Genomic DNA, 26,517 nt, shown 5'->3' with positions numbered 1-26,517 from the left:
GGAAGTATTTGTTTATTAGTGTGTAGAAACGATAGGATTAGATGGGTTCGTATAGACTGGGTAGAACCCTTTCACATTGAAAAGGAATATTCACTGAGGCCCCAGGAAATCAAGTGATTTGCTGAAAAGCTACATAAATCAGGAGGGGGCAGAATTGGAACTTGAATTTTTGGCTTATGATTGGTTCCACTGCTATTTACCAATATTTTGCTTTTCCTTGAGAAATGAACATGTCACCATCGGCATCTAACTGCAGAATTATTTCTCTTGAGGCCTTTTATAGACGAAGCATGGGGTCTGCAACCTGACTCCATATTGAAATTGCCTGGCGAGCTTTAAAAACTATTGTTATTTAGGTTCCCCACCTCTAGAGGTTAGATTTGATTGGGGAGTGGGCGGGGAGAACCTGGGCATCGGGGTATTGAAAGCTTCACAGGTGCTTTTCATGTTTGAGGTGCCAAGTTTGAGAATCACTGTTCACTTTTGTCCTCATCCAGGGTTGAACTCTGGGAGTTGTTTACGTTTCTGGGGTGCACCTTCCTTGGCCTAGTTCTTCACACCTTCCTCTTATCACCCCCACCCCCATTATGTTCACATCATTGAGCCACTGATGATGCCAATGGAAGAGTAGTAACAACATATGTTACAGTCTAGTTTTCTCCCTGAAGCATGCTTTGTTAATTATTTTAATTCTAATATTAACATTTAGTCACTAGAGGTCAAATCTGTGTGGTCTGTAGGCTATATGAGAAACCACTCTTTCTTTCGGACTTCATGCATTTGTTTTATTTCTCTAACAATTAAATTTTATTTCTGTTTTATTAAATATAATTTTAAAAGATATATGTAAGGCCATTACTTTTCTGTGTTTAAATTCTGGGTCTTGAGGGAAGATTTACCAGGGAAATCACCTTTTATTCACTAGAAATGTCCTCAGGGAGTATCCTGATGCCCCTGTTTCTTTTGTGTGCCCACAACTTTGCCAGAGCCTTCTGAGAAATGGTTGGAAAGTGGAGTGGAGTGGATATGGAGGGCACAAGAACACACACCTGTCCCATATGCTGTATTGTGTAGGCAGTTAGCATTTTGTGGTATCTACACCTAGGCACCAGCATATGTAATAGGTGGACTTCAATAGGTACTTCTCTTTTTGACTTTTAAAGGTATTGTTATGATATATAAAATTTGTCATTCTATTTTGTTTGCTTTTATTTTCCTAGCCTTAAAACAAGATATTTTAAGCATACCTTTGTATTTTTATTTTAAATGTTAATGTCTACGAATCCCCATTTTCAGTTCTATATAAACACAAACCTACTTAAATAACTCAGGAGGAGAATGGAATGTGAGTTGTTGGATTTTGCTGTTGTTTACACAAGACATTGGCGCGCAGTAGGAGGTGGTATTCATTTTGATGAGGAATAATTACAATAATGCTATTGAGACAAATGCCTCAAATTGACTTTATGGAACACAGCCTAATTAACTTTTAGCCTTAATGGGATGTTAGCAATAGTAAGGATGATCATGTTTCCCTTTTAAGCAGGTATCAATTATGCTGAATTGAGTCGGCTGTAAGCCACTCCAGCAGCTTCTAGGCCTTCTTCAAGATACGGAGAAGCTAGAGTCAAAGATTAGATGACTCAAGGATTACTGATTGTTTCTAGCTACAACTTGTATGGCATTCACTTACATTTGACTCCTTTTTACAGCGGTAAATGGAACATCCCACAGTCCTGCATGGGATGATTTTGACTTTGTAGCCCAAATACAAGTGCTTGCTGAACATACACTAGGTTCAAATGGTAATGGTGGATAATTATCTGTTAGGGCCTTGCCTTTGTGTTCCACTCTAGGTCCACATTTAAAGGAATTAATGGATGTATCATGGTAGACTTTATGTGAATGTCAGTGAAATAGCCAGTTTTGACGTCTACTGTAGGGTCACCCCTTCTCCCCACCCAACCCACCCACTCAGATGTTTTGTCTGCTTCCTTTGAACTCTTTTCTGAAGGCAGCTATAGCTTCAAACCTCTACTTCAAATGCTTTGTTTGCTTCCTTTGGGCTCTTTTTTTCTAGGCGGGAACTTCTTAAAGATATGAGAGAGCTTAATCTCCTATATATTTTGGGCTCTTGCTTTGTCAAGCATGCACCCGCCTTTCTGCTCTAGGGCAGGGCTCACAAATAGGCACCAGCTCCCTGGCTGGCGCCAGGGCTGTGAAAGCAGATGCTTGGCCGCTTAAGACGTGAAAGGGCTGCCACTGTGCATGCTGCTACCTGTCACCTGACGAGGAAGAGGAGCGGCCATAGGGACAGCTGAGAAGTGTTTGTGTTTTCAGGGAGGCTTAGTGGTATGTAGAGAAAACACTGTTCAATCCCACAGAAGGTCTTAGACGGGAATTCGGGTTGGTTCCAGCCAACTCAAGTCTCACGTGCGTGAGTTACCTCTGCTTTATGTGTATACACCTGTTTGTGACTGGTGAGCAGAGCCATTGTCTGCAAGGTCAGGTTTCTCTTTTCTTCATTTAATAAATGTTTTACTGTATCTAAGCAAGTTTGAGTGTGTTATAAGCCACCATGTGGCTGTGAGGACTTCCTGTGTTCACGTGTTCGTCTGCATACTATGTGGACAGGCTGTGCACTCACCGAGGTGGTGCTGCTCATGGGCATGGCCTGAATGCTGTGTTCTGTGCTTTGGTTTTAAATTAGTGAAGTGGTGAATCAATTTGGTACTCTTTGAGCAATATTTGCCTTGCTTCTACTTTACATGTAAATGATAGTGTTTTGGCAAGAAGCAGGGATTCAAAGCCTCTTTATCCTAGAGTCTTGTTCCTGGCTAAGAGGGATTTCAGAAACGAGGGGACCACGGTCCTTTTACCCCGTTATTGACACTATTGTATTTACGGCTGCTGTTCATCTCCTGGTCTGTCGTCTACCCTTAACTGCGTGAGTGATGGTGTGTATGTGTAAATGTGAGTACAGTTTTATATGTGGGTATGTGTATGTGTATTTTTTAAAAATTATAAATGTTTCCACGTCCCTCTATTCTTAGTTCTAATTTTATGTTTGCCAGTTGAAAAATAGATTTTAATATGCTGAATTTTTCAGAAAACGATTTGGAGAAATATTCTTCTATGCCTGATGGAACTCCTGTTCATAAGTGGTATTAACTTTAACTCTCTGTCCTATGCAAGTATTTCTCATGCTGTGGTTATTACTTCCTTGGTTGGGATAAACCACCCAACTGAGCAAATGTTTGCTGAACATGCAAGCTTTGTTGAGAGGCCTTGTGCACAGAAAGGGCCAAGAAAGAGGTGCAGAGATAACAACTTCTTGGATACTTGCAGTGCACAGGTCTAGGGGTTGCTCTGTGCTTATCCGTCCCAGGGGCTCAGAAGGAACAACTGCAGGCAGGTGTGCACGGCCTACAAGGCCACTCTCTTGCAGCAAAAACCCTCGGGAAGGATTTTCAGCTAGAAAGCCGAAACCGACATTCAGGGTGTGGTTAGGGTAGCCGTCCAAAGCACAAACTCAAGAGCCAGATATACCTAGTGAAGGGCTCCATTTTCCAGACGAGAAACTAAGGCCTTTCACTTTAGAGTCTCTTTGCAGTATCTCATTTATGATTTTGATTTGCGTTTCCCTGATGACTAATGATGTTGAGCATGTTTTTATGTGCTTATTGGCCATTCGTTATCTTCTTTGAACACATGTCTATTCAAATCCATCTCCAGTTTTTTACTGGGTGGACATTGGAGGCAAATGTGAGGACAGAGTGAAAGGCCTCTTCAACTTTTCTGCCAAATTCTTCTGTAGAGTTGGTACTGAGATTCACTCTGGAAAATAGAAGTAATAGTAGTAACAATCTTTATAATTTACAAAGTGCTTTTAAATATTCTGTTTCTGATAATAGCATCCCAAAACCCTGAGAGGTAATTATCATTATCCCCTATTATATGCAAAAGAATAAACGGACTCTAGGTAAAAGTTTGCATTTACAGGTAATTTTCTGGGGAAAATGCTCCTGGCTTTCATTGGGTTCCCAAAGGAGTACCCCGAAAGAGTACACAGAAACTATTCTAGAGCTAAGTTTCTTCCATAAGATCATACACATGTGAGGGATTCAAAAGTACTGTGCTGTTGCCATTTAATTACATTGTCTCCAGGGCCTGGGCTATGAAGAGTTAGTTTCTGTTCTTGGAAGGGACTGTGCTTCTGAATGGGGGAGTACAGCCATGCCTTGCTGGACACTGAGCATTCCTGACGCCTACCCCTTCAGATATGATTACAAAAAGACCCTTAGTAGGGGTGTGTGTTACTGTCATTTCCAGTGACTTTTTGATGATTTAAAAAATTTTGTTTTCTCTAACATTTATTTATTATTGAGAGACGGGGAGACACAGAGCGTGAGTAGGGGAGGAGTAGAGAGAGGGGGAAAGACAGAATCGGAAGCAGGCTCCAGGCTCTGAGTTGGCAGCACAGAGCCCGACACAGGGCTTGAACTCACAAACTGCGAGATCATGACCTGAGCCAAAGCCGGTCGCCCAACCAACTGAGCCACCCAGGCGTCCCTTGATGATGTTTTATAGTCATATATTTCACATATAATGATAATAATTTTAAAATAATGTACACGTAGGAGAGTCTAGCTGCTCCAGACTCAGAATAGAAAAGTCTAGGATTGCTATCAAATGTAATATATGTCTTAACTAGAAATCTGTTGTTCTTAACTGACTCTTTCATAGCATTTTCTGGCTTAGAAAGTGCTTTTACTTGTATTCGTCTTTACAGTCATCTTAAATGTTAAGCATTTCCTATTGTTTCTGTATGAAAGATGAGCACACAGAGTCTTGGAGTAATTTTCTGGACTTGTTCAAGGTGAGATAGGTGAAACTGAAGTTGATTTTAATTTTCCTAAATCTCTAGCAATGTTTTTCAAATTTTGTGTAAAATTTTTCCGAAGTGATTATTTTATTTTTAAGTTTATGTATTTATTTACTTAGAGAGAGAGAGGGAGAGCATGTGAGTGAGCTGGAGAGGGGCAGACAGAGCTGGGGAGAGAGAATCCCAAGCAGGCTACTCACCGTCAGTGCAGAGCCCGGTGCAGGACTCTATCTCACAACCATGAGAACATGACCTGAGCCGAAACAAGAGTCGGATGCTTACCCGACTGAGCCACCCAAGTGCCCCCCGAGGTGATTATTTTAAAAAGTAGAGGCCTTGGTCTCTCTGCCCATCAAGGGTCTGATTCAATAGGTTTGGATAGGGCCTAACAAATAACCTTTCAGATAAGCATCCTGAATTGTGCAAGGGCCATACATTGAGAAACTGGTCTGGACTATAAAATCCTTACTATTTAAAAGCATACAGAATCAGGTCTTCACATTTTCATCCCAGTATCCATAGGAAGCTTAGACAGGTAAATATGATCAGATTTGTGTTTCAGAAAGATCACCCTGGCTGTTGTGTGGAAAATCCAATGGAGAGGGATCTCACTGAGGACAGGAGGACCTGTAGGTCACTTTCTAATCCAAGAGAGAAACAACAGTGGCCTGGGTTGGATGGTAATGGTGGTGAATCAAAGCCAGTGGATTTAAGAGAACTTGAGGGATAGGCCTGATCAGGCTTGGTGATTTAGTAGCATGGAGACAGTTCAGGATAATATAAAACTCACAGTTCACGCCTTTTTTTAGGTGAGTTTTAGGCTTGGGCAAGTGGAAGGATGGTGATGGTTTACCGAAATGGGGAGCACGGAGGAAGCAGTCTTCATGAGGGGCTGCAGACCAGTGCATTGCTTATAATCACTGTTAACTTGTGTGTGGCTGGATTGTCTCCAGCTCTTCTCCTTAATTCCTTGGAATTAAGATAATACTATAGGAGGCCCACCTATGGGCCCACAGACTTGGGCATTTCTAAGAAATTCTGTTCCCCATTTTATGGAGCCAGGAAATTTCTTCTGTTTCCAAAGGCCTTCTTCCTCTTGCTCTAGGAGAAGGAATTCTCAAGAAATCAGCAATGCTCTGAATTGGTGAAGAGGCCAGGTTTTGAAGTTTGGGTTGCTTTAGTTTCCCAAGAAAACAGGATTGCTATCTTGGGAGGGGATGGGGCTATAAATGTCTTGTCCTCAAACAGAGCTTAAGAATTAAGTTGCCTGACCCAGTGGAGAGCCCTGAACACAAAGGTGTGGATGCTTTACCATAACTCTTTATTCAGGTCCCCCTATTGTCAGAAGGAGATGATGGAACGCGGGGAGGTGAATGCTAGTTGATAGAGCTGGGAGTAGCACCTGGGAATCAGCACTGTGTCTCATGCCCTAGACTGGACACACACACTGGTAAGGGCTCTTGTCACATCTCGAGTTTCATGGCAGTCCTGTTGGATGCTAAAGCATATTCATGCTAAAAATGCAACCGAACAACTTTTGTTCTTTTTGTTAAGTGAAATTGGCCATTATTTTAGCCTGTGAGTCAGCATGGCCTACAGATCCAGCCTAGTCTTTTCTGTATAAAATGGACATTTTGGTTATTCAGATCTTGAGCCCTAGAGAGTAGAGCTCTGCGAGTCCGCTGTTCCCAGGTGCTGGTGGTTGTCCCATGTCCCTCCAGGGGTCAGAGATTCACTAATTAGCTGTCATCTAGGCCTTACAGTCACCATCACTTACGGTTTGCTGCTCTATTTGCTGTGGCATCCTCGTAGAAGGCAACACTTTGAACACAAAAAACAAATTGTTCCCCATCACCACCAAACAAAAGGAGACATAACCTTCAACCATGGCAACATCAAATTCTCAAGTTTTGGAATCGATAGAACACTTCGAGTGTGAACAAAAAACAATCACTAGTAGTGGAGCTCACTAAAGCCACAATTGTTTAAGCAGGTTAGTGGACAATAACAAAGTCATTGTTTAGGACTGAGAAAGCCAAGTGATTTGTACCTCCCTTTTGTCCCTCACCTTGCCATCTGTATTAGTTAAAATCTCTAGACCATGGATCTTTAGTAGTCAGAGACCATGATTATATTTGCATTTTTAACATGTGAGTGCTTTTTATGTTGATCTTAAGTTGGACCAGATGGGGTCTGCAGTACAGCTTCGGTACTGTTTCCTAAATACAGCATCAACTTGATATTTCAAAATGAAATAATGAGTAAAAGTAGCTAATGTTGTTTGCCCTCAGCTCTTCTAGGAGATTAGATTCTATTTTGCATTCAGTTGGAAGCCATTGCCGGTTTGGTGATGGGTGACCAGAGATGTGGTAACATCCCAGTCAGTTGGAGAATTAGATGCAGGGCACATTTCATTCATGTCGCACTTGCCCCTCTCCGGGCAAAGGAAATCAGAATTCATTGTGCTGTTGTGCCCATGGTGTTCGCCAGCTTGCTGTTTTGTTGAGCAGCCTGGTGTGCAGGCTTTTACAGTAGCATCCTGGTAAAAATGAGCACTCTGTACAGCATCTCCCCAGCTGCTACCCACTGTGAAGTTTAACATTAAATCAGAAGAGCAAGGAAATCGAGATGAAAACGTCTGTACTTGGTTTCTGCGGAGGTGTTGCTGCGCATGTGGTGCCACAGGCAACACCGCTTCCAAAGACTGTTTTAATTAAAAGCCCCACCCAGTGAATTGGGGGTCAGATTTCACCCTGAACTCTGCAAGTCTGACTGCATGGGTGGGATATGGGGGGCACAGAATTTGGAACTATTCACGGTGTGGGAGCTGCTCATCTCTCTACCTGTTCTTTTGCAAGGTCTCTTTTTAACTCTGTTTAATATGTGGATCTTTATTTTAACTAGACTTTCCCCTCCAAATTCGCGTAGGATTATGAAAATGAAGTGCACACTTATATGTTCGACAGTTTACAAGTTCTGATACTCAATGTAATACAGAATTTATTTGAAGTAGGATTAACTGTGATACCATATTTTTAAAGCAAAGCTTTATTGATTTTGTTTCTTGTTTTCATAAAGAATTACCTGCATTTTCTCTGGAATTCTTCTACCCCCCCCCCCCCCCCCCCGCCAAACAAGAATTCTTTTGAGTCATGTCCTTATTGATAACACCCTGCTTTTTATTAAAGTTTTAGATATTTTTTTTTCTTAAATTTCAAAACTGTACAAAACATAAAACATGCAAACTAGCCAGGGGTCTTTTTTCTTGTTTTGGTGTTCTTGGCTTTGTAATATAAATCATCTGGATCTTCTTGCTTGTTTTGAAGGTCTGTTGGTCTGTTTTTTGTTGTTGTTTTGTTTTGTTTTTGTTCTGATAAATTATCCTCAGGCTGAAGCACAAAACTTGCATGTCTGAATAGAGGTGGAGAGAATTTTTGCATTCAAAATATACCCACCTGAAAATTGGAGATTATTAAGGAAATGACAGGCCTGGAACTATTAGAAGCATGAATGTTAGACCTGAAGTGGTGTAACCCCCTCTATATGTTTATTTCTGTACAGCTAGCAATTTTGAAGAGTTTGATTTTTTTTCTTTCCCTCCAGCAATCTGAATGGGTGTGTTGAAGTAGGTGGAAACTGCGGCAGTAAAAGCCTATTCCGTTAATCATCACGCACCAGAATAGCGGGAACAGAAAACCGTTCCCTGGCAAATAAGAAAGAGAAATTGGGCCTCCTTTCATGTGCTTGAGCAGAACTGCGTTCGAGATAGCTGTGCTGCTCCTTGCTCGGCGACCTTCCGGCCTCAGGTGAAGGACGGCCCTTTCTCCTTGGTCCCCGCCGTCCCCATCAACAGCACTTCGCAGGCACCCTGTGCCTGGCACGCATGGGCTGTGCTATCTTCCCGGCTCTCTGGCTTTCCCACAAGGTCACAGGCCCTCTGGTTTGTTGTCTGTACTCCCCTCTTTAGATATCAGTTCCATTTTTTGTCATCTGTCTGCTCTGTGTCATCTTTGTGTCATATGTACTGTGGGATGACCTCATCTGTTTTCTGCAACTGTTATTTCTTTCTTCTGGTTTTTGGGAGTCTTCCCCCTAAAAGGAACAGGCAGTCCGTGTAGGTTAACAGGTTAAGATTGTGGGTCCACAGCCAGATTGTGCAGGTGCCACTCCAGTTTCATTCTCAGCATCCTCTGACTCTCAGCTGCTCTTTTCCTCATTTGCCCATCCACAAAATGGAGATGATGGTAGGGCCCACCTTGCAAGGCTGATGGGAGGATTCAGAGAGATGAAACAGGAAACACAGTAGTCCCTGGAGCAAAACACACTCTTAATAACACTTAGTAAATGTTAACTTTTGGCTTTCTTCCCCCTGAAATCCTCCTATCTACATTTCCCAAATTTACATTTCTGTCTGTATCTCTAGCTTTCTTTTGTTTATACCTCAACTTTTTTATTTTTTTATTTTTTATTTTTGAGAGAGAGAGAGAGACAGTACAACAGGGGAGGAGCAGAGAGAGAGGGGGACACAGAATCCGAAGCAGGTTCCAGGAGCTGAGCGGTCAGCACAGAACCCGACGTGGGGCTCGAACCCATGAACCGGGAGATCATGACCTGAGCCGAAGTTGAGACGCTTAACCACTGAGCCACCCAGGAGCCCCTATAGCTCAACTTCTGTGTATAACTTAAACTCATCTGCTTCAAGTTTCTCATTGTGGTCAACTACCTCATCTCTTTTTCCTTAGGTGTTTTCCTTTATGGTTGATTTTTCTATCTGCCTCATCATCCATGGTGAGAATTCTTTGAAATCTATCTTGCTCCATTTTTATATACAAATCCTCACCAAAACAGATTTTCTTAAAATCTCTTTTTCAGTTATCTGTTACAGTGCTCTTACATTATGATTTTACCCAAGGCAGCATATAAGCTAGTGGTTAGAAATCTCATTTTTGGAATCAGAAGGTATCTCAGCATAGATCCCGGGCCTGCCGCTTCCTAGCTGCGAGACCTTGGACCTGTTAGTTAACCTCTCAGAGCTTCAGCGGCCTCTCTGTGAAATGAAGATAGTATCACTTCAGTGAATTATTGTGAGGCTTAAATGAAGTACATTTTTTAAGTTCTTGGCATGCCCCTGGCCAGTAGTAAGTGCTTAGGCATTCAGCTATTACCACTATTCTCCACTGTAGCTGGTCTTCATCTCTCTGTTTTTATGGACAGTTCAGAATGACTCAGCAGAACCACTCTTCCTTACTAGGGGATTTTTTGAAAGACTCAAAGAACTTATACTGAAAGGGTCTTTAGAGGATTTTAAACCATTCACCTTGACAAAAATCAAAGGTACCACTTAGTAAGTGGCCGTCATGCATGATGTGTGGTTTTTACAACCCTGTATGTAGATACTGCAGGGGCTCTAAGATACATACACCCCTAATCCTCCTAGGAGTGTCATGATTGATATTTGACCTCTTTTCATTCCTGCTCCGAACTTCAGATTTTTGTCATCGTAACATATTGCTTCCATAACTCCTTCACTTAAAATAAATAAAATGAATTCCTTGATGTATGTTCCCCAGCCTGTAGTTGGACAGATATTGCCAGTGACTGGAAACGTACTACTTTATAGTGTAGCCCATTTCATTGCTGAACAGCTGGACAGATTAAATACTTTTGTGTTTTGTGCTAAAATCTGATCCCTATGTATTTTTTTCTCTGTTCATTTTTTTTTTTTTTAAAGAAATATAGAGAGCCAGTCTGACTTCTTTCTTTTACCTGATGGTCCTTTAACCTTTAAATATTTGAGTGTAACTCTTGGTTCTCTCATTGTTCTCTACTCCTCTGCTCATTTTGGAAATGACCGCAATTTTACATGTGCCCTGCCCCGTGCATACCAAATACTCTCTGTCTCACTTTTATCCCCCTGGGTTCAGATCTGGGAACCATCAGGGTCTTGGATCTACATGTATGTGTTAGGTTTTCTTTAAATAGCTTTAGAGGTGTCAGTGAAAAGCTTTGATTTTAAGTCACTCTGCCATCAATAGTAAGCCTGAATATTTATTTCAAAAGTCATTCATTCTCGTGTTAAGTATTTACAGAGTTTCTTTCTGTTGGCTCCCACAGGCCTCCTTATTTGTCTTTCTCTTTCACAGTCTCTTGCGGTTGTGAGTAGGTGAATAAGGCCAGGAGAAGAAAGCCTTTAGATTTGGTTCCCCTTCTCCATGGTCTCTGCTGTTGGGAAAACAATCCTAGCACTCTGCACACACAGAAGACTTTTTCCTTAATGAAAAAGTCTCAGAGATGTTATTGTTTTCTCATGAAAGCTGGCAATGAAAAATCTAGATCATCAAGAATAATTTAAAAGCAAACTAAATTTTTGTCTTTTCATAGTTATTAAGATTCCTGTCAGATGTATTTTGTAGTTAGATTCCTGACAGCAGCATTATTCAGGCTACCCAGGTGGTGTGTTGGGGTGTTGGGAGCATTGTCAGTGGGCACAACTGCCTGGGTTTGCATTCCACCTTCACTGCTTCCGGTAAGACCTCAGTTTCCTCAACTGCCACGATGAAGTTCATAAATACTGCCCATCTCCTAGGGTTGCTGTGAGCAGTGAGTTTATTACTGTCAAATGCTTTAGAAAAGCATCTGGTGCATAATATTTTTTTTCAATATAGGAAATTTATTGTCAAATTGGTTTCCATACAATACCCAGTGCTCATCCCAAAAGGTGCCCTCCTCAATACCCGTCACCCTCCCACCCCCCATCAACCCTCAGTTTGTTCTCAGTTTTTAAGAGTCTCTTATGCTTTGGCTCTCTCCCACTCTAACCTCTTTTTTTTTTTTCCTACCCCTCCCCCATGGGTTTCTATTAAGTTTCTCAGGATCCACATAAGAGTGAAAACATGTGGTATCTGTCTTTCTCTGTATGGCTTATTTCACTTAGCATCACACTCTCCAGTTCCATCCACGTTGCTACAAAGGGCCAGATTTCATTCTTTCTCATTGCCATGTAGTACTCCATTGTGTATATAAACCACAATTTCTTTATCCATTCATCAGTTGATGGACATTTCGGCTCTTTCCATAATTTGGCTATTGTTGAGAGTGCTGCTATAAACATTGGGGTACAAGCGCCCCTATGCATCAGCACTCCTCTATCCCTTGGGTAAATTCCTAGCAGTGCTATTGCTGAGTCATAGGGTAGGTCTATTTTTAATTTTTTGAGGAACCTCCACACTGTTTTCCAGAGTGGCTGTGGTGCATAACATATGTTCACTAAATGCTATTAACATGGTTGTAATATTGGCTAAGGTCATGGCTTCATTTCTTCACCCAGGAGAAGAAATAGTCACAACATAAACAGATGTCCTTCACAAGACAACCCACATCTTCTGTAGTCTGCTTTTAGTTTGAAGAAACACTTAGCTAAATGTTTTCACTATATCCTACTATTTAGAGAACTGTGTACAGTTAGCTTCTTGCTTTTCGTGGAATTTATGATGTCCTCAGTCTTTCAGAGCTGTTGGAAATGTATTCTAAAGTTGTTCATTAGAGTTCAGAGTGTGTTCATGTTCTGTGATCGAGGGATCCCTGCTAGTAAATGCGTAATTCCAAAGTGTAGGCACAGAAATGGGTAGTGACACCATCCTTGCTACATACAGATCACTCCCTGTTCTGCCACATGAGCATCCACCCCCACTGTGATGTCTGTTCCCCACTTTGAAATTTCGAGCAGGTTGGTCTTAGTCTAAGTTCTAAGGAAATGATGTGGCCAGGAATTCTGAGAAATGGGGTGGTCAGGGAAAGGGATGCCATTTTTGGTGTCATGGTCTGAGGATCCCTAAGACTAGTTGAGTTATAAACTAGGGGAAATGATAAATAACTGAACATACCTTCTGCCGTTGTTGAGAGTAATCTTGCCTTACAATAGCTTTAGCAGTGGGTCTGGCAATTCAAAGGAGACTGTTCATTTACTTCCAATTGAATACATACTGTGGTCATTTTTCACTACAGGGTGTTTAACAGTTGGTTTCTTCCTCTTAAATTGGAGGCACTTGTACAGAGAACCCCTTTTTGTTCAGTGGAATGTGATTTCTTCATTCAATTGGTTTTATAGACTACCTATCATTGAAGATTATGGCTGTGGTTTATTGAGTGCCTAGTATGTCTAAAGTATTCTGCCTCCACCAGGAGAGGAATGAACAGGACACAATCTCTTTTCCCTAGCAAGGTGAGGGAAACGCAGGAATCTAAACAACTGATTCAAATAAGAGGAAATAAGACAAGTCTTATAATTGAGGTTCAAGCAGGGAGCCACATGATCAGATCAATTGTTTTCAGTTAAGAGACCTACTTATATTTACTTAAGTGGTGGCATTTGAGCTAAGCCTGGAGGAAGTGGTAGGATTTCAGGAACTAGAGAAAGAGGCTGCCGTCTACACCGGGAGGAGGGAGGAGTGTGGACAGAGGTAGGAGTGTGTGGAAGCACTGGAAGGGCTGAGCATGGGTACTGGAGACCAGGCTGAGAGTAGCTCCTTTCAGGGTCTTGGGTTTAGTGATGTGTGATTTCATGGTCTTTACAAGATGTCCACGTGGAGGTATACTCTGAACCATTATGGATTCTGTTCCCGCAGATAGTGGTGGGAGACTGGGATCTGAGAGTCAAGCCTTCTGAGAAATCCTTGAGACCTAGGAGAGTAGAGTAAGGAGACTTGAGGACAGAGGGCTGACAGATGCCTCCCATTTAAGTGGAAGTGGTAAGGGAAGTGGAAGGGAGGTAAGGGTCCCATAAGAGACTTTGGGCAGGGACAGGCTCGGATCAGAACTGGCAGATGCTGTGACTGAGAAGAGGCTTTTGAGTAGGATAAAAACTCTGATTCTGACTATTGTATTGTCTTTTAAAATTTTTTATTGTAGACATTTTCAAACTATACATAAGTAGAAAAGTATATTATACTGTGACCCACCATGTCCCCATTGTGCAGCTTCAGTTATTATCAGTATTTTATCAAGCTTCCTTCATCTTCCTTCATCAAGCTTCCTTCATCTTCCTCTTTCAGGGGAAAGAGAAGGGAGATAGGGGACTTTTAAGCACCATCAGGCTTGTATCACTTCTGCTGAGCTTTAGTTTGCACTACGTCATAAGGACAATTTGTTTTTATACTACTCTAAGTCATTATCTAGCCAAAGTTTAAAAAAAATAGAGAATAGTAATTCTCTGTCAGCCAATTAAACTTCTTTTTGTTTAAATAATTTGAAGTCCTTGAAAACCACATCAGCAGTGCTTTTTAATTCCATAGAGATTAGATCTTACTCTTTTTATTTTCTTTCTTTCTTTTCTTTTCTTTCTTTCTTTCTTTCTTTCTTTCTTTCTTTCTTTCTTTCTTTCTTTCTTTCTTTCTTTCTTTCTTTCTTTCTTTCTTTCTTTCTGTCTTGAGAGAAAGGTGGGTGGAGAGGGGCAGAGAAAGGGAGAGAGAAAATCCCAAGCAAGCTCTTCACTTGGATCACAGAGCCCGATGCAGGGCTTGAACCCACGAAATGTGAGATCATGACCTGAGCCAAAATCAAGAGTCTGAGGCTGCAATGACTGAGCCACCCAGGCGCCTGGAGATAAGATCTCACTCCAAGGGCGCGTTTGGGAAACAGGCAGTGTCGTGAGGAAGATAACAAAACGTTGTCTGTGGAAGGGATGCCTCTTCTACATGGCACGTGATGCGTTTTGATGGGAGGCTGTTTATTTTGTATGTACGCTTACTTCCTGTGAATAGCACTGGACATCTAAATCAAGCTTCCTGTCTTTAGATCATAGGACTTACAATAATAGTGGCAGTTTTGCCACCTCTGACCCACATACCATTCAGTTCCTAATCCTGGAGCAGGGGTCCTTATTTGGGACCTGTGGCCATCTCCGGAGACTTTTTTTTTAGTAAGCTTCATGCCCAGTGTCAGGCCCAAGACCTGAGCTGAGATCAAGACTCAGACGCATAAGCAACTGAGCCACCCAGGCGCCCCAGCCAGAGACATTTTTGACTGTCATGCTCTTGGGCGTGAAGGGGCTACCATCATTTAGAGGAAGGAGAGAGGAGAGGGATGCACAGGGCAGCTCCCCATAACAGAGGCTTAACCTGCCCCAAGTACTAGTAATGTCAAGGCTGAGAAACTATATATTAGCAGAATACCCTATTTCAGAGGAGAACCGCCCTTTTTAGTTTGGTATTACATCACATGTTTGTGTACCAGGTTACTAATAAGAATTTTTCTATCTCCTTTGGAGAGAGGTTAACGTCTTCTAGATGTTTTTCATTGGATCTCCTGTATCATCTAAGTTGGGTTTGGCCATATCTTTGGGCCTACCAAACTTCATTCCAATTTTTGTTTTCTTTGTGTCCTTGGACTCTAGCAGAGCATGGAAGTGATTTGGTTTCTCTGGGTAGGAGATTTCAGGTAGAATGCATTTTCTGAAGACATGTTCATTGGTCTGAGCAAAGTTCTCTCTTTGGAGGAAGATGATAGCTTGAAGGTGTTATTTCACAACAGGTGAGTCTTGTTAAGTCAAGATATGATCTATATTTCTTCACCCTGATTTGAAATTGAGCAGTCTTTTGTAGTAATTGAGAAACATAAATTATTCCACTTTCATTTTTTGTAGGAAATACAATTGGAGCATGCAAAGCAAGCCTTTATGCAAAGGGACAATGCCAGGACTGGAAAAGTTACAGCCATTGACTTCCGAGACATCATGGTTACCATCCGCCCCCATGTTTTGACGCCTTTTGTAGAAGAATGTCTAGTAGCTGTAAGTTGTAACTTGACCTAATGAAGCAGTTTATTTTACCTGGCAAAAGCTCGGTAAATAAGGGATTATAAAAACAATTCTTAAAAATTATGTAGAGTTTTTCAATTCAAACTAACGTTTTCTTAATGTGATCTCATATATTATCAGACTTCCCGACAGGGTATGTTTTGGCTAGTTTTAGTGGGTAGGTTGATTTGTTACCTGGATAATATAGAATATCTCAAAGAAACGTGTGAACTGGGTTTTTAAAAAAAGGTAAAAACAACTTTATGATTTCATGTTAATTTTGCTTTATATCCCAAAGTATGTCAATATGTCATATTGTCATAGGTCATATGTCAAATGGTAATCTTCACTTTTATCTATTCTCCAAGGCAAAATTTTTTTTTAAAAAAATAGTGCATGCAGATGTATTTCTTTGGTCGACAGAGCAGAATCTCTAAACTTTAGATTCACTCACTCATTCACCATGTGTGTTTTGAGGCAACAGTGACACATAGGATGGGTGAGCCCCGTTCCTGTGTTGTAGCTTCCATGCCAGTGGGTGCCCAGCCCCTCTCCCTACCTCATGGACCTGGAAGGTATCCTATAACATTCTCTGCTGGAGGTTCTCAAGCCTTGGTCACAAAGCATAAGAATCACCAGGGATGCCTTCCTTTTTCTTAAAATTTTTTTTAACATTTATTTACTTTTGAGAGAGAGACAGAGCATGAGTGGGGAGAGGCAGAGAGAGAGGGAGACACAGAATTGGAAGCAGGCTTCGGGGTCTGAGCTGTCAGTACAGAGCCTGACGTGGGGCTTGAACTCATGAACTGCAAGATCTCATCTGAGCTGAAGTCGGACGCTTAATTGACTGAGCCACCCAGGCGCCCCAGGGATGCTTATTAAAAGTACAGATAACTAAGTTTTCTTCCAGGCCTATGGTTTTATCATCTACAGGTGCTGAGGTCCTAGAATCTAATCTCGAAAACTTCCCAGATCATTCTGACAATCACACGGTTTGGGAAACCCTTACACTGTGGTTTGGTAGTCCCGGGGAGACTTTTGGGGTTTTTTCACCATGCTCTGGGTTTCCCACAGTGCTTACCATAGGCAGGAACTCAGGATAGCTTTTCACCTTTTTTTCCCCTGGTGCCTCTTTTTGGAGGCATGGAATTCTGACAAGGCCTTTTCCACTCTGGCACTGTGTTAATCTAACTCCCTTTCTTGCCTTCCTCCTACCCTTCGCTACTCCATTTTAAACTCTTGTATCAGCTATTTTAAATGATTACTAAGTGAAGATTTATGTGGTTGTTACTTTATAAATAAGTGCTTTCCTAATAAAAATATTTTGCCTTGTTAGGGAAGGATAGAATTTGAAACCCCAAACTGAAGTTCCATTCATAACGGACATGCTGTCTGTTTCCCTTGCCCCCCCTTGTGAAAAAAATACGGTTTCTTACAAATTCCGATTATCAGAATTCTGACCAGTTTTAACTCCTTTCAAAGCACGTGACATCTCATAATTTTATCGTAATACGCTTGTTTGCTAGAAATCCCACCAATGTAAAGTCTGTACTTAAATGATTATTTATTGCTAGTTATAAGTAACATGACAGATCATGATATTAATGTTGGCTTGACCACTTTTCATACTGTGTTTGTGTTGGAATAATATAGTTTTACATGTATAAGCACACACATGTGTATGTGTATGGTGTAGTTGTGCATGTCTGAGCCTCTCAGAATTGCTCATTAGATGAAATAAACAAACTTATAAAACATTTCCAATTGAAATTTGAACTCTGTAAATTACTACTGGTCCTGTTGTTATAATCCTACACATGTATTTATTTAGTGTTCCAGGACTTATGTGTGGAGAGTATAAGCTCTGGTCGTGATTAGTTGCAGTTACTTTTAAAATTCACTTATAGCTTTTTTATTTTTTTTTTTTTAATGTGAAAGGAAAATACTTATGGCCATTTCTTTTCAGACATGCATTCTTGATTACTTCCAAAACTAGCATTTGATATATGTACTTCAGAATCTTCTTCATTCTATAAATCTTTTGTTTATTGTTCTTCTCCCATCTCTTATTTTCCACTTATTTGAGGCTGCTGGAGGTGCTACGTCCCATCAAGTTAGTTTCTCCTATTTTAATGGATTTAATTCACTCCTTAACAACATGGAACTCATTAGAAAGATCTACAGCACTCTGGCTGGCAACAGGAAAGATGTAGAGGTGACTAAGGGTGAGTGAGAATAAGTCTGAATTTTTGCCTGCAAGTATCTTGGTATATTATTATTAGGGTGAAGAAGGCAACGGAGAGTTTATGTTATAGATTTTTCTATCCCATTGACACATCTTAACCATATGGTACATGTGTGTTCTCCATCCTTTGATCTGACAAACAAAAGTAAAACAGTCTTCAGCAGGTTTTAAATAAACTGAAGACAGTCTTTGAATGAGGGAACCATGCAAAATTTCTTAAATGTTTTCAAATCATGCTAAAACCTGAGCTAAATTTGCAGCGCCTAAAGTGGCCTTCAAAAGTACGTGAGGAATTCCATAAACTTACACTGGTGACAACCTCAGAACAAGATATCAGCGTTAATAGGATTTTTTTTCTTTTAACTGAGAAGTCCCTTAAGAATCCCACAGCATCATTAATAGAACCTCCCAGGACAGATGCAGGTGAAGCTTCATACCTGCTTCCTTGTTTTCTTGGACCTGCGATTTCAATAACATACTGTGTCATTTTTTCAAAGCCTTCAGATGAGACAGAAAGCGTTTAAGGTCAATATTAGAGAAACTGTTCTGCACACTCCTTCCAGATGAATGAAAGAATTGCAAAAATTCTTACCCTATTTGGATTTACTTGAATTCTGTGATAGTAAAGTTTTGTGATGTTCACTCATTCCAGTGCCTTGAGTTAATGCTGCATTTAGTGGCTATTCCTTGTTGAATCTTTCCCTTTTAACTCTTTTTCCATACAGAGGAGTTTGTTCTGGCAGCTCAGAAATTTGGTCAGGTTACACCCATGGAAGTTGACATCTTGTTTCAGTTAGCAGATTTATATGAGCCACGGGGGTAAGTTGGCCTTTTTTTTTTTTTTTTTTTTTTTCTAATTAGCTTAATAAAAGGAGGTTAGGAGTTGGGGGTGGGAGGAGGGCAGCAAACTGGGAGAAAAAGAAGCCAAATTAAAGAGGACTCCAAAATATGGGAAACAAACAAGGGAACGTTTTAAAATTCCATAACACGGATTTTAATGAACTTGTATTTTGTTGTCGCTTGTGCTTGTTTTTTTGTTCCCCTCCAGACGTATGACCTTGGCAGACATTGAACGAATTGCTCCATTGGAAGAGGGCACTCTGCCTTTCAACTTGGCTGAGGCCCAGAGGCAGGTGGGCAAAGGGAGCAGACTTGCTCCCTTATGTTTCTGTAGTAGGGCACCCCCAGACCCTTTCTATTTGGTGGTGCCTTGTTGGTGCTGGTGTCTCACCTTCCAATTTAACATCTTGCACCAACAGTCCAGACGATTTCCAAAGGCTGCAAAGAGAAATTACTTTAGAAAGGTTCTGATTAATAGACACTAGTTACTTTAGAAGATGGGGTGATTTCCTAACTGCATGCAAGTCTACCTCCCTTCCCCCCCACCCCCCCCAAAATAGACAGAAGCTCTTTTCTTCTTCCCTAAATCTTGTGTTGAGAGATGTGGGACAGAAGTCCCATTTTGGTGTCGCTGTCCCGGCGAAGCGACACATTGCTCACGGCAAGCTGCCTTTGCTCCGAAGAGAAGAACTTCATCAGCTCATCGTGTAACTGCCGTGCCTTCCGTTTTTCTGAATATCAAAATGAGATAATTTTGTTTAGTCTGGAGTAATAGTTTGAAGGCTTTTAGACTTCTTTTCTCTGTGAAAGGATTCATAAGTTATGTGGAAACAATTTGAGGAATGCTAAATTTTATTTTATGGTTAACAGAAACCAATCTCTTGAAGTCATGAGAGTCAGAAACTTAAGACATGGGCCCTCCTCATTTAACTCTTGCCCTACTCTCTATAGATCAGGATTAGAGAATAAAAGCTTTCATAGCATGTGTTGTGCTTACACGATGTTTGTAAAGTAAATCCAGTCACAGACGAGCGTCATTTTAGAAAAATACCTCCTTTAAGCAAAGCCATCTCTGAATCCTATGAGACTTAACAGTTTTTGGCTTGGAGCTCTGGGTCTGTACAGAGACGCCAGTTTGACCACAATGGGTTGATGCGGGCTGCATTTTTAGGACTGGCAGGCCTCGAGCCAGCACCCCTTCTTTCAGCCCCCCCTCCCCCCCTCCCCCACGCTGAATGCACTGGCAAATTTTGTGTGCAGCATGTAACTCAAAGTGGTGGGTGTGTGCTCAGTAAATCCTAACTAGGCACCTCTGGAAAACCAGCTGGCTGTTGTTAAAAGAGGGAGCTGATTTCCCTGAGTGCAGGAGAGAGAAGTGTATAATCACGTGCAGCGGTAGAAGCAACATTGGTCTCCTCCCTTTGATTTTTAAACACTGCTTACCAGATGATTATCTCTTCGTCTCTATGTGACTGGCTGTTATAGAAATTTGGGGATTAAGAAAAAGCAGAGGTTTTTTTTTTTTTTCTTTTTTTTTTTAAGCTTCCTTCTGTCCTCCAGCTGGCAGTGGTATCCCACAATTTTTCCTTTGCCCTCTGCAACTTTTGAGAGATTTTGAGAGATTTTGGTGGGTGCTCATTGATACTGGCCATGCAAGGGTTAGACGAGATTGATGAGATTTACAGCAGGAAATGATTGGCTGCGGCTTAGAGGTGTAGAGCAATTCACAGTGGCCTTGCCTGGAATATTCTTTGCTATGTGAACACCAGTAGGCCTGACAACATTGACAGGACTCACGCAATGGAGGTCATCCATCTGGTAGGCTCTGTGCTACCATTTATCCTCAACAGAGGAGTGCAGGAATAGGAATCTTTCTTGTCTCATGAGCTTGCTACATTTCGAGCTTCAGAAAAGTTACATGAAAGTCTGGGATTTTGTTTATTTTGTCTTTTAGATGAAGAATTAGTGGTAGCTGTACATCTGCCTCCCCCACCCCCATCCATTATTTTCAAAATACTTTCACTCACTATTTTGATGCCAGAACCTTTCTGAGTATTACCTGTTTGTATCTATATAAGAAGTAGTGCCTTTCTTAGGGATGCATTTGTCAAAATGAGGGTTCTCGTGATTTCCATCTATGCAGAGATAGAACTGGAAACACCCCATGGCATTTGCAGAAGAAATGTTTTACATTCCTGAAGATGCATATTTCTATGTAAAGCTATTTTCAGTTAAATGACTCTAAAGGAGATTCCAGGTTATCTCATTGTATTAGAATTGTGTTACATTGACAGCAGCTAAAATTCAGTGGGTTGATAGCTGGGGTTGGTAATTATTTTCATTGTTCATTTATTTTAATTATCATGACTTTTGGAAAAACAAATTTTACTGAATGTATTTATTCATTCAACAGGTATTTATTAAGCACTAACTATGTGCCACCCTCATTTGACAACTTTATATGACATAAAATTACTTGTATTTATGTAGACAGAAAAATGCAGTGCTCTAAAATGTTTTGGCATCAAAAACACAGTAAGGATAATTAGGTCCAAAGAACAAAAAAATAACAACTGACTGGCCTGAAGTGTGAATTTAGAAAAAGTGGGTAAAAAAGAGGAGAAAGTAACAATTACCTGCAAGACAACCTCCTTGTTAGGTCCACTGTAAATATTTTGAGTTATCTTTGGGTATTGAGATAGCCAAAATGTTTTAATGTGTTTTTATATGCATACACATACCCACAAATAATGTTGAATAGAAATAACATATTGCACGCGGTCTTTAACATTGTTCTTAAAAGATTATGAGATATTTCAAACATTTATAAAGTTAAAAAGAATCATATCCTGAATACCTGTCTACCTGCTGTATTCTTTTTAACCTGTTTTCACTTTATAATACCTTATGAACATTTTTCTTAACATTAAGAACATTTTACAATGACATACAATTTCATTTTAAGGCTGTAACATTTTTCAAAGTTTATTTATGTAATCTCTACACCCAGTGTGGGGCTCAAACTCATGACCCTGAGATCAAGAGTCGCATGTCTCCAACTGAGCCAGCCAGGCACCCCAAGGGTGCAACATTTTTAACTGGTCCTCTCTTACTGGACATTTAGGTTATTCTCAGAGTTTTTGCTCTTAAAACAGTGTTGCTTTTTAACATTCTGTTAGCTTGATCCTTGTTTACATACATGATTGTTTTCTAGTCTGATTTTTTATAAGTAGACTTGCGGGGTCAAAGGTTATGTACAAGAGTTTGGGTGTATATTACCAAGTTTCTCTTCAGGTTTATTCTAGATTAAATGGCAGGTTTGAGAAGCCCCATTTTTATCAACTCTTGCCAGACTGGGTGTTGCCATTAGAAAAGAAACTGTGGTGACAGATGGTAGTTAGATTTATCATGGTGAACACTTCACAGTGTACCTCAGTGTTGATTCACTGTGGTTTACACCTGAAACTAATACATTGTATGTCGACTATACTTCACTAAAATGAATAAACAAAAACCTCCCAAACCTGCCAGTTTGCTTGATGATGAATGATGTGCCATTAATGTTTTTAAGTTTGTGTCTCCTTGATCACTAATAAGAATTAAACATTTGAAAATAGGTTTATAACATTTGGGGGGGGGTACATAGTGGTTTTCATTTTGTTCAAATTTGATTTTCAGCACTAACAGCAGTAATAGCTTTTCCTTAATTAGAACAACAGAATCTAACCCTACCTTCCTCTTTGATGTTTCAGTTCGTGTCCTGAATTTGGAACCCGGTGGGCAATTTAAAAAAATCATATGTGCTGATTTCTGTTCTGTCCTTCTTTCTGTCTCCTGTCTCCCCTCCCTGATTCCCATGTGTGCAAAGAAGAAGGCCTCCGTCGACTCATCCCGACCGGTTGTCCTGCAGATTGCAGAGTCAGCCTACAGGTTTGGTCTGGGTTCCATTGCTGGAGGTTAGTCATGGATGAGTGCAAATTTTTCACTTTTATTATGCCTCTGATATTTTTTTCTCTGATTTCCACCTTGCAGTATTAAAGGACAAAGCCTTCTTTGGTCTTTCCAAGCCAGTTACCTGTCTTCACCCCTGAGATGGAACAAGAGCAAAGGGAACTTCCCCCCATACCTGCATGTGATCAGGGACTTCGAAGTGGCTTTTTCTCTTACTTATCTCTTAGCATCTACTATAGGCTTTTTAAAGATGGGTGAATAATAAGGTTAGGCTGTAGGTAATGCGTAGGTAAAACTATGAACTGTCTATGACATCATTTTATCAGAGACACTTGAATGAAAATCCACAATTGTTTATTAGGAAAATGAGTACAGTTTTAAAATCCGTACATGCAGAATTTGTTTCTTTCCTCGATCAGGCTTCTCTTTGATGTTAACTACCTTCCCCTTTCCTCTGACTGACCTTTCTTCCTTCTGAAATACTGGTTTTATTTGATTTTAGCTGTCGGAGCCACTGCCGTGTATCCCATCGATCTTGTAAAAACTCGAATGCAGAACCAACGATCAACGGGCTCTTTTGTGGGAGAACTTATGTATAAAAACAGCTTTGACTGTTTTAAGAAAGTGCTACGCTATGAAGGCTTCTTTGGACTGTATAGAGGTTAGTGCCATGTGCTGAATTCATGTAAGGTGAAATAGTAGCCGAAGGTTTGGTTTTCCATCTGTGTGCCTGAAAAGTATTAGGGAGACTGCATTACAGTGGAAATGCAGCAGATTCTCAATTATCCATGCTAATGGGAGTAGGCTGGAGGCATCTAGGGCATGGCTAATCAAAACAGCCCATAATCTGAAAGCCATTTATATTGCTCTGTAGTATATTTTATTTCTTAAAATAATTATTTTTTATAAATATCTTCAGTGGGTTTTTAAAAAGGCTTATATTGTTTGTCTTCTTGAAAGAATTCCACTCACCACCTAAGAGGGAAAGGCATCTTGGGGACAGGACTGAGCCTACTTGGGATTAATGATTGTCCTTGAATATACCACATAAAAGTCTGTCAAGCGGATAACCAGGGGTTCAGTGGAGCCCTCATTTACTGCCTCTTAGTTAAAGTTGCCCCTTCCTTCCTCTGACTCTGTACCCAGTGGAGTTGATTCACACGCCACTCTAACAGGGGGTCCTGTCCCGCTTCATCTAAGCCCTGTCCTTCAATCATCTAAGGTTCACGAAGCAATGAGAACAGTAGTGAGATGTAAGTCATCACTAATAGAAAAGATCCCACAGGTCCTGACTACCCTTCCATTGGCATTGGCCTAAAGAGGCTTGACTTGGCTTCCCCACCTCTCTGTATTGCCTTAGACAAAGAGAAAAGAAGAATTTTGCATCAGCTAGAATACAGTATTGCAGGGCGGTTCCAGCTGAGCCACTTTGCCATTTGGCAACTGCGCTACTGGCGGGGTCTTCCCTGCCTTCCAATGCTTGCTGTAGAAGAAAACAGTATTTAGTACTCTGCAGAGACAGACCTTGAAACTGGCAGTCATGTAGACCTGGGCCTGTAGGCCTCTTCTGCCATCTGCTGACTCTAGTCTTCATCTTAAGCACCCAAGTTTAAAAAAAAAACAAAGACCCCTCTTGAAATCTCTCACCTTAGAAACTAAGAGGTTTTAAACTCCAGAGAAGGTCCGTTTTGCAGGTTCTATTGTGTAGGTAGATAACTCCCATCAAAGGCCTTTTGATCTTTTCTCTGCCCTCTTTCCCTCACCCCCTGCCTCTTCTTACAATTGAGAAGGTCTTTGACCCCAGGTGATTGATGATGACCCTTACAGGGTCACTGCCTTCCATTTGAAATACTTTTCTCTCCTGGTGACAACAAACCTCACAGATGAAATGTCTCCCAAGTAGTACAAGGTTAATGTCACAGTGCCTGCTTTGCAGTGATTCGGGCAAAGGCTGCCACCTTACCTGTCCGTGTGGATTTTCTGCCTGGAGACATTTGAGCCTCAAGCCAGAAGGAGGACCGAACCTTGTCTGTTGCTTCACAAACTACTTTTATGGCCTTCTCTTGGTATTGGATTTAAATGTCAAGAGTGCCTTTAGGATTGTGAGAAATACTTTTTGTCCTGCTGAATTTCTTTAATATGCTTGTGTTGACCTGGTTTGATTTAACATTGAGTCCCTTCTCTTTCCTCTTTGACCAATGTGACAAATCTTGATTCTTGGTTGCATCTGGATTTTCTTCCTTGACCTATTCTTTTAACCCCATAGACAGAACAGCTTAAAGCATACCTGAGTACTGGCTACTGGGCTAATAATACAGGCTATCCCACAAACCTCTTGCTATTTCAGTGATTACATCTGTAAGATGAGGGGGACTGGTTTTAACTCTTAAGGGAAGGGGAGTCAGCCTGCCTACTAGAGACGGAGGTTCACTTTGAAAACCAAAGAGGCAGTCCTTACCTTTTTCCTGGTTTAGAAATTTAAGCCATTTATCTCACCTGTTTTGGGTGCCTGAACCCTAATGGGTTCTCTATCAGAGGATGCTAAATAAATAGACTGTGAGTCTAAGAGTACTTCTGGGAGTCATCTGTATTTATTTCCTCTGTTTTCTAGTAAATAATTATAAAGCAACAGATCTACTGTAAAACCTTGTTTGGCTTTGTTCTGTAGTTTGGATCTTGAGAGCAAATAGATGATTGGCAGTTCAGGTTTAAAAAAAAATGACTTATAATCTTGCTTTCTAAAAATGACCTGTTCCTCTTATTGACTGGTTGGGGACCACTTCTTAGTGCCTTACACATAATCATTAATTAATAATAATTGTATGTAACTGCTTATTTGTAAATGCTGGGCGAGAGAGAGCAGATGAAAATGGGAATCTGTCAGTACTAGCAGAAATTATAATGGAAACAACAAAGACCGGATGTATTCCTGGGAATCGGTATTATAACCCGTGTGTACAAAGTCAAGATAGAACACAGCCTACATGAGATTCTTTGACTATAAATTTCTTATTAAATGTAATTTTACTGTTTACAAATTTTATTCTAGGGCGCCTGGGTGGCTCAGTTGGTTAAGCATCCAACTTCAGGTCAGGTCGTGATCTCGTGGTTTGTGAGTTCGAGCCCCGCATTGGGCTCTGTGCTGACAGCTCAGAGCCTGGAGCCTGCTTCAGATTCTGTGTCTCCCTCTCTCTCTCTGCCCCTCCCACACTTGGACTCTGTCTCTCTCTGTCTCTCAAAAGTGAATAAATGTAAAAAAAAAAAAAAAAAAAATTAAAAATTTTATTCTAGGGGAAACTTAAATTTCAATTTTGGGAATTTAGAATCGCCTCTGATAACGCTTCATCCAGCAGGAATGAGAAGGTGTCAGAGGACATCTTGGATTTATAAACATGTTTTGAAATATCAAGTCTATTTTTTCCTATTATGGAATTTTGCTTAATGTGTAATTTTTCTGCATCAATACATATATAATTGCTAATATTTCCTGAATAGTATAATTTGGGAATGTTGCATAAGTAAGGTCTCTCCCCCTATTTTAAAATTATCTTTATGCATATTTCAGAAAAAAGTTGACAGTTAAGCTTGAAAGAAGGTGCTTGCAGGGTGTATCTAATAGAAGGTTAATAAGCATCTCTCTTCCTCTCTTTTTTCCTTTTCTTTCCATAACAAGAATCCAGCTCTCTAAAGGGACACTGTTTTTGTACTGAGAAGTAATTCCTTGTGGCACTAAGTAATTCCTTAGTTCTTTCTAGGGAACTCTTGAGCACACTCCACCGCAGGTTGTTTTTCACTTTCCTCTCT

The 26,517-nt window shown here is 40.7% G+C and overlaps 1 protein-coding gene across 3 annotated transcripts in view; it reads left to right on the top strand.

Moving 5' to 3' along the window:
* The window catches only part of SLC25A13 (solute carrier family 25 member 13), a 184,268-nt gene that overhangs the window by 92,921 nt on the left and 64,830 nt on the right, over positions 1 to 26,517 (top strand). For 2 of the 3 annotated variants that reach the window (XM_042966774.1, XM_042966784.1), the window contains 6 exons: positions 15,525 to 15,671; positions 17,764 to 17,902; positions 18,648 to 18,741; positions 18,971 to 19,055; positions 22,631 to 22,718; positions 23,216 to 23,374. In XM_042966774.1, coding sequence (XP_042822708.1) covers positions 15,525 to 15,671; positions 17,764 to 17,902; positions 18,648 to 18,741; positions 18,971 to 19,055; positions 22,631 to 22,718; positions 23,216 to 23,374 — 712 coding nt within the window. The remainder of the gene's footprint in view (positions 1 to 15,524; positions 15,672 to 17,763; positions 17,903 to 18,647; positions 18,742 to 18,970; positions 19,056 to 22,630; positions 22,719 to 23,215; positions 23,375 to 26,517) is intronic. The other variant, XM_042966782.1, reaches the window with a different exon arrangement.

This window comes from Panthera tigris, chromosome A2, assembly GCF_018350195.1.
Source record: "Panthera tigris isolate Pti1 chromosome A2, P.tigris_Pti1_mat1.1, whole genome shotgun sequence".
Lineage (NCBI taxonomy): Eukaryota > Metazoa > Chordata > Mammalia > Carnivora > Felidae > Panthera > Panthera tigris.
The sequence above is the reverse complement of the archived record's forward strand: the minus strand, read 5'-3'. Positions and strand labels throughout refer to the sequence as shown.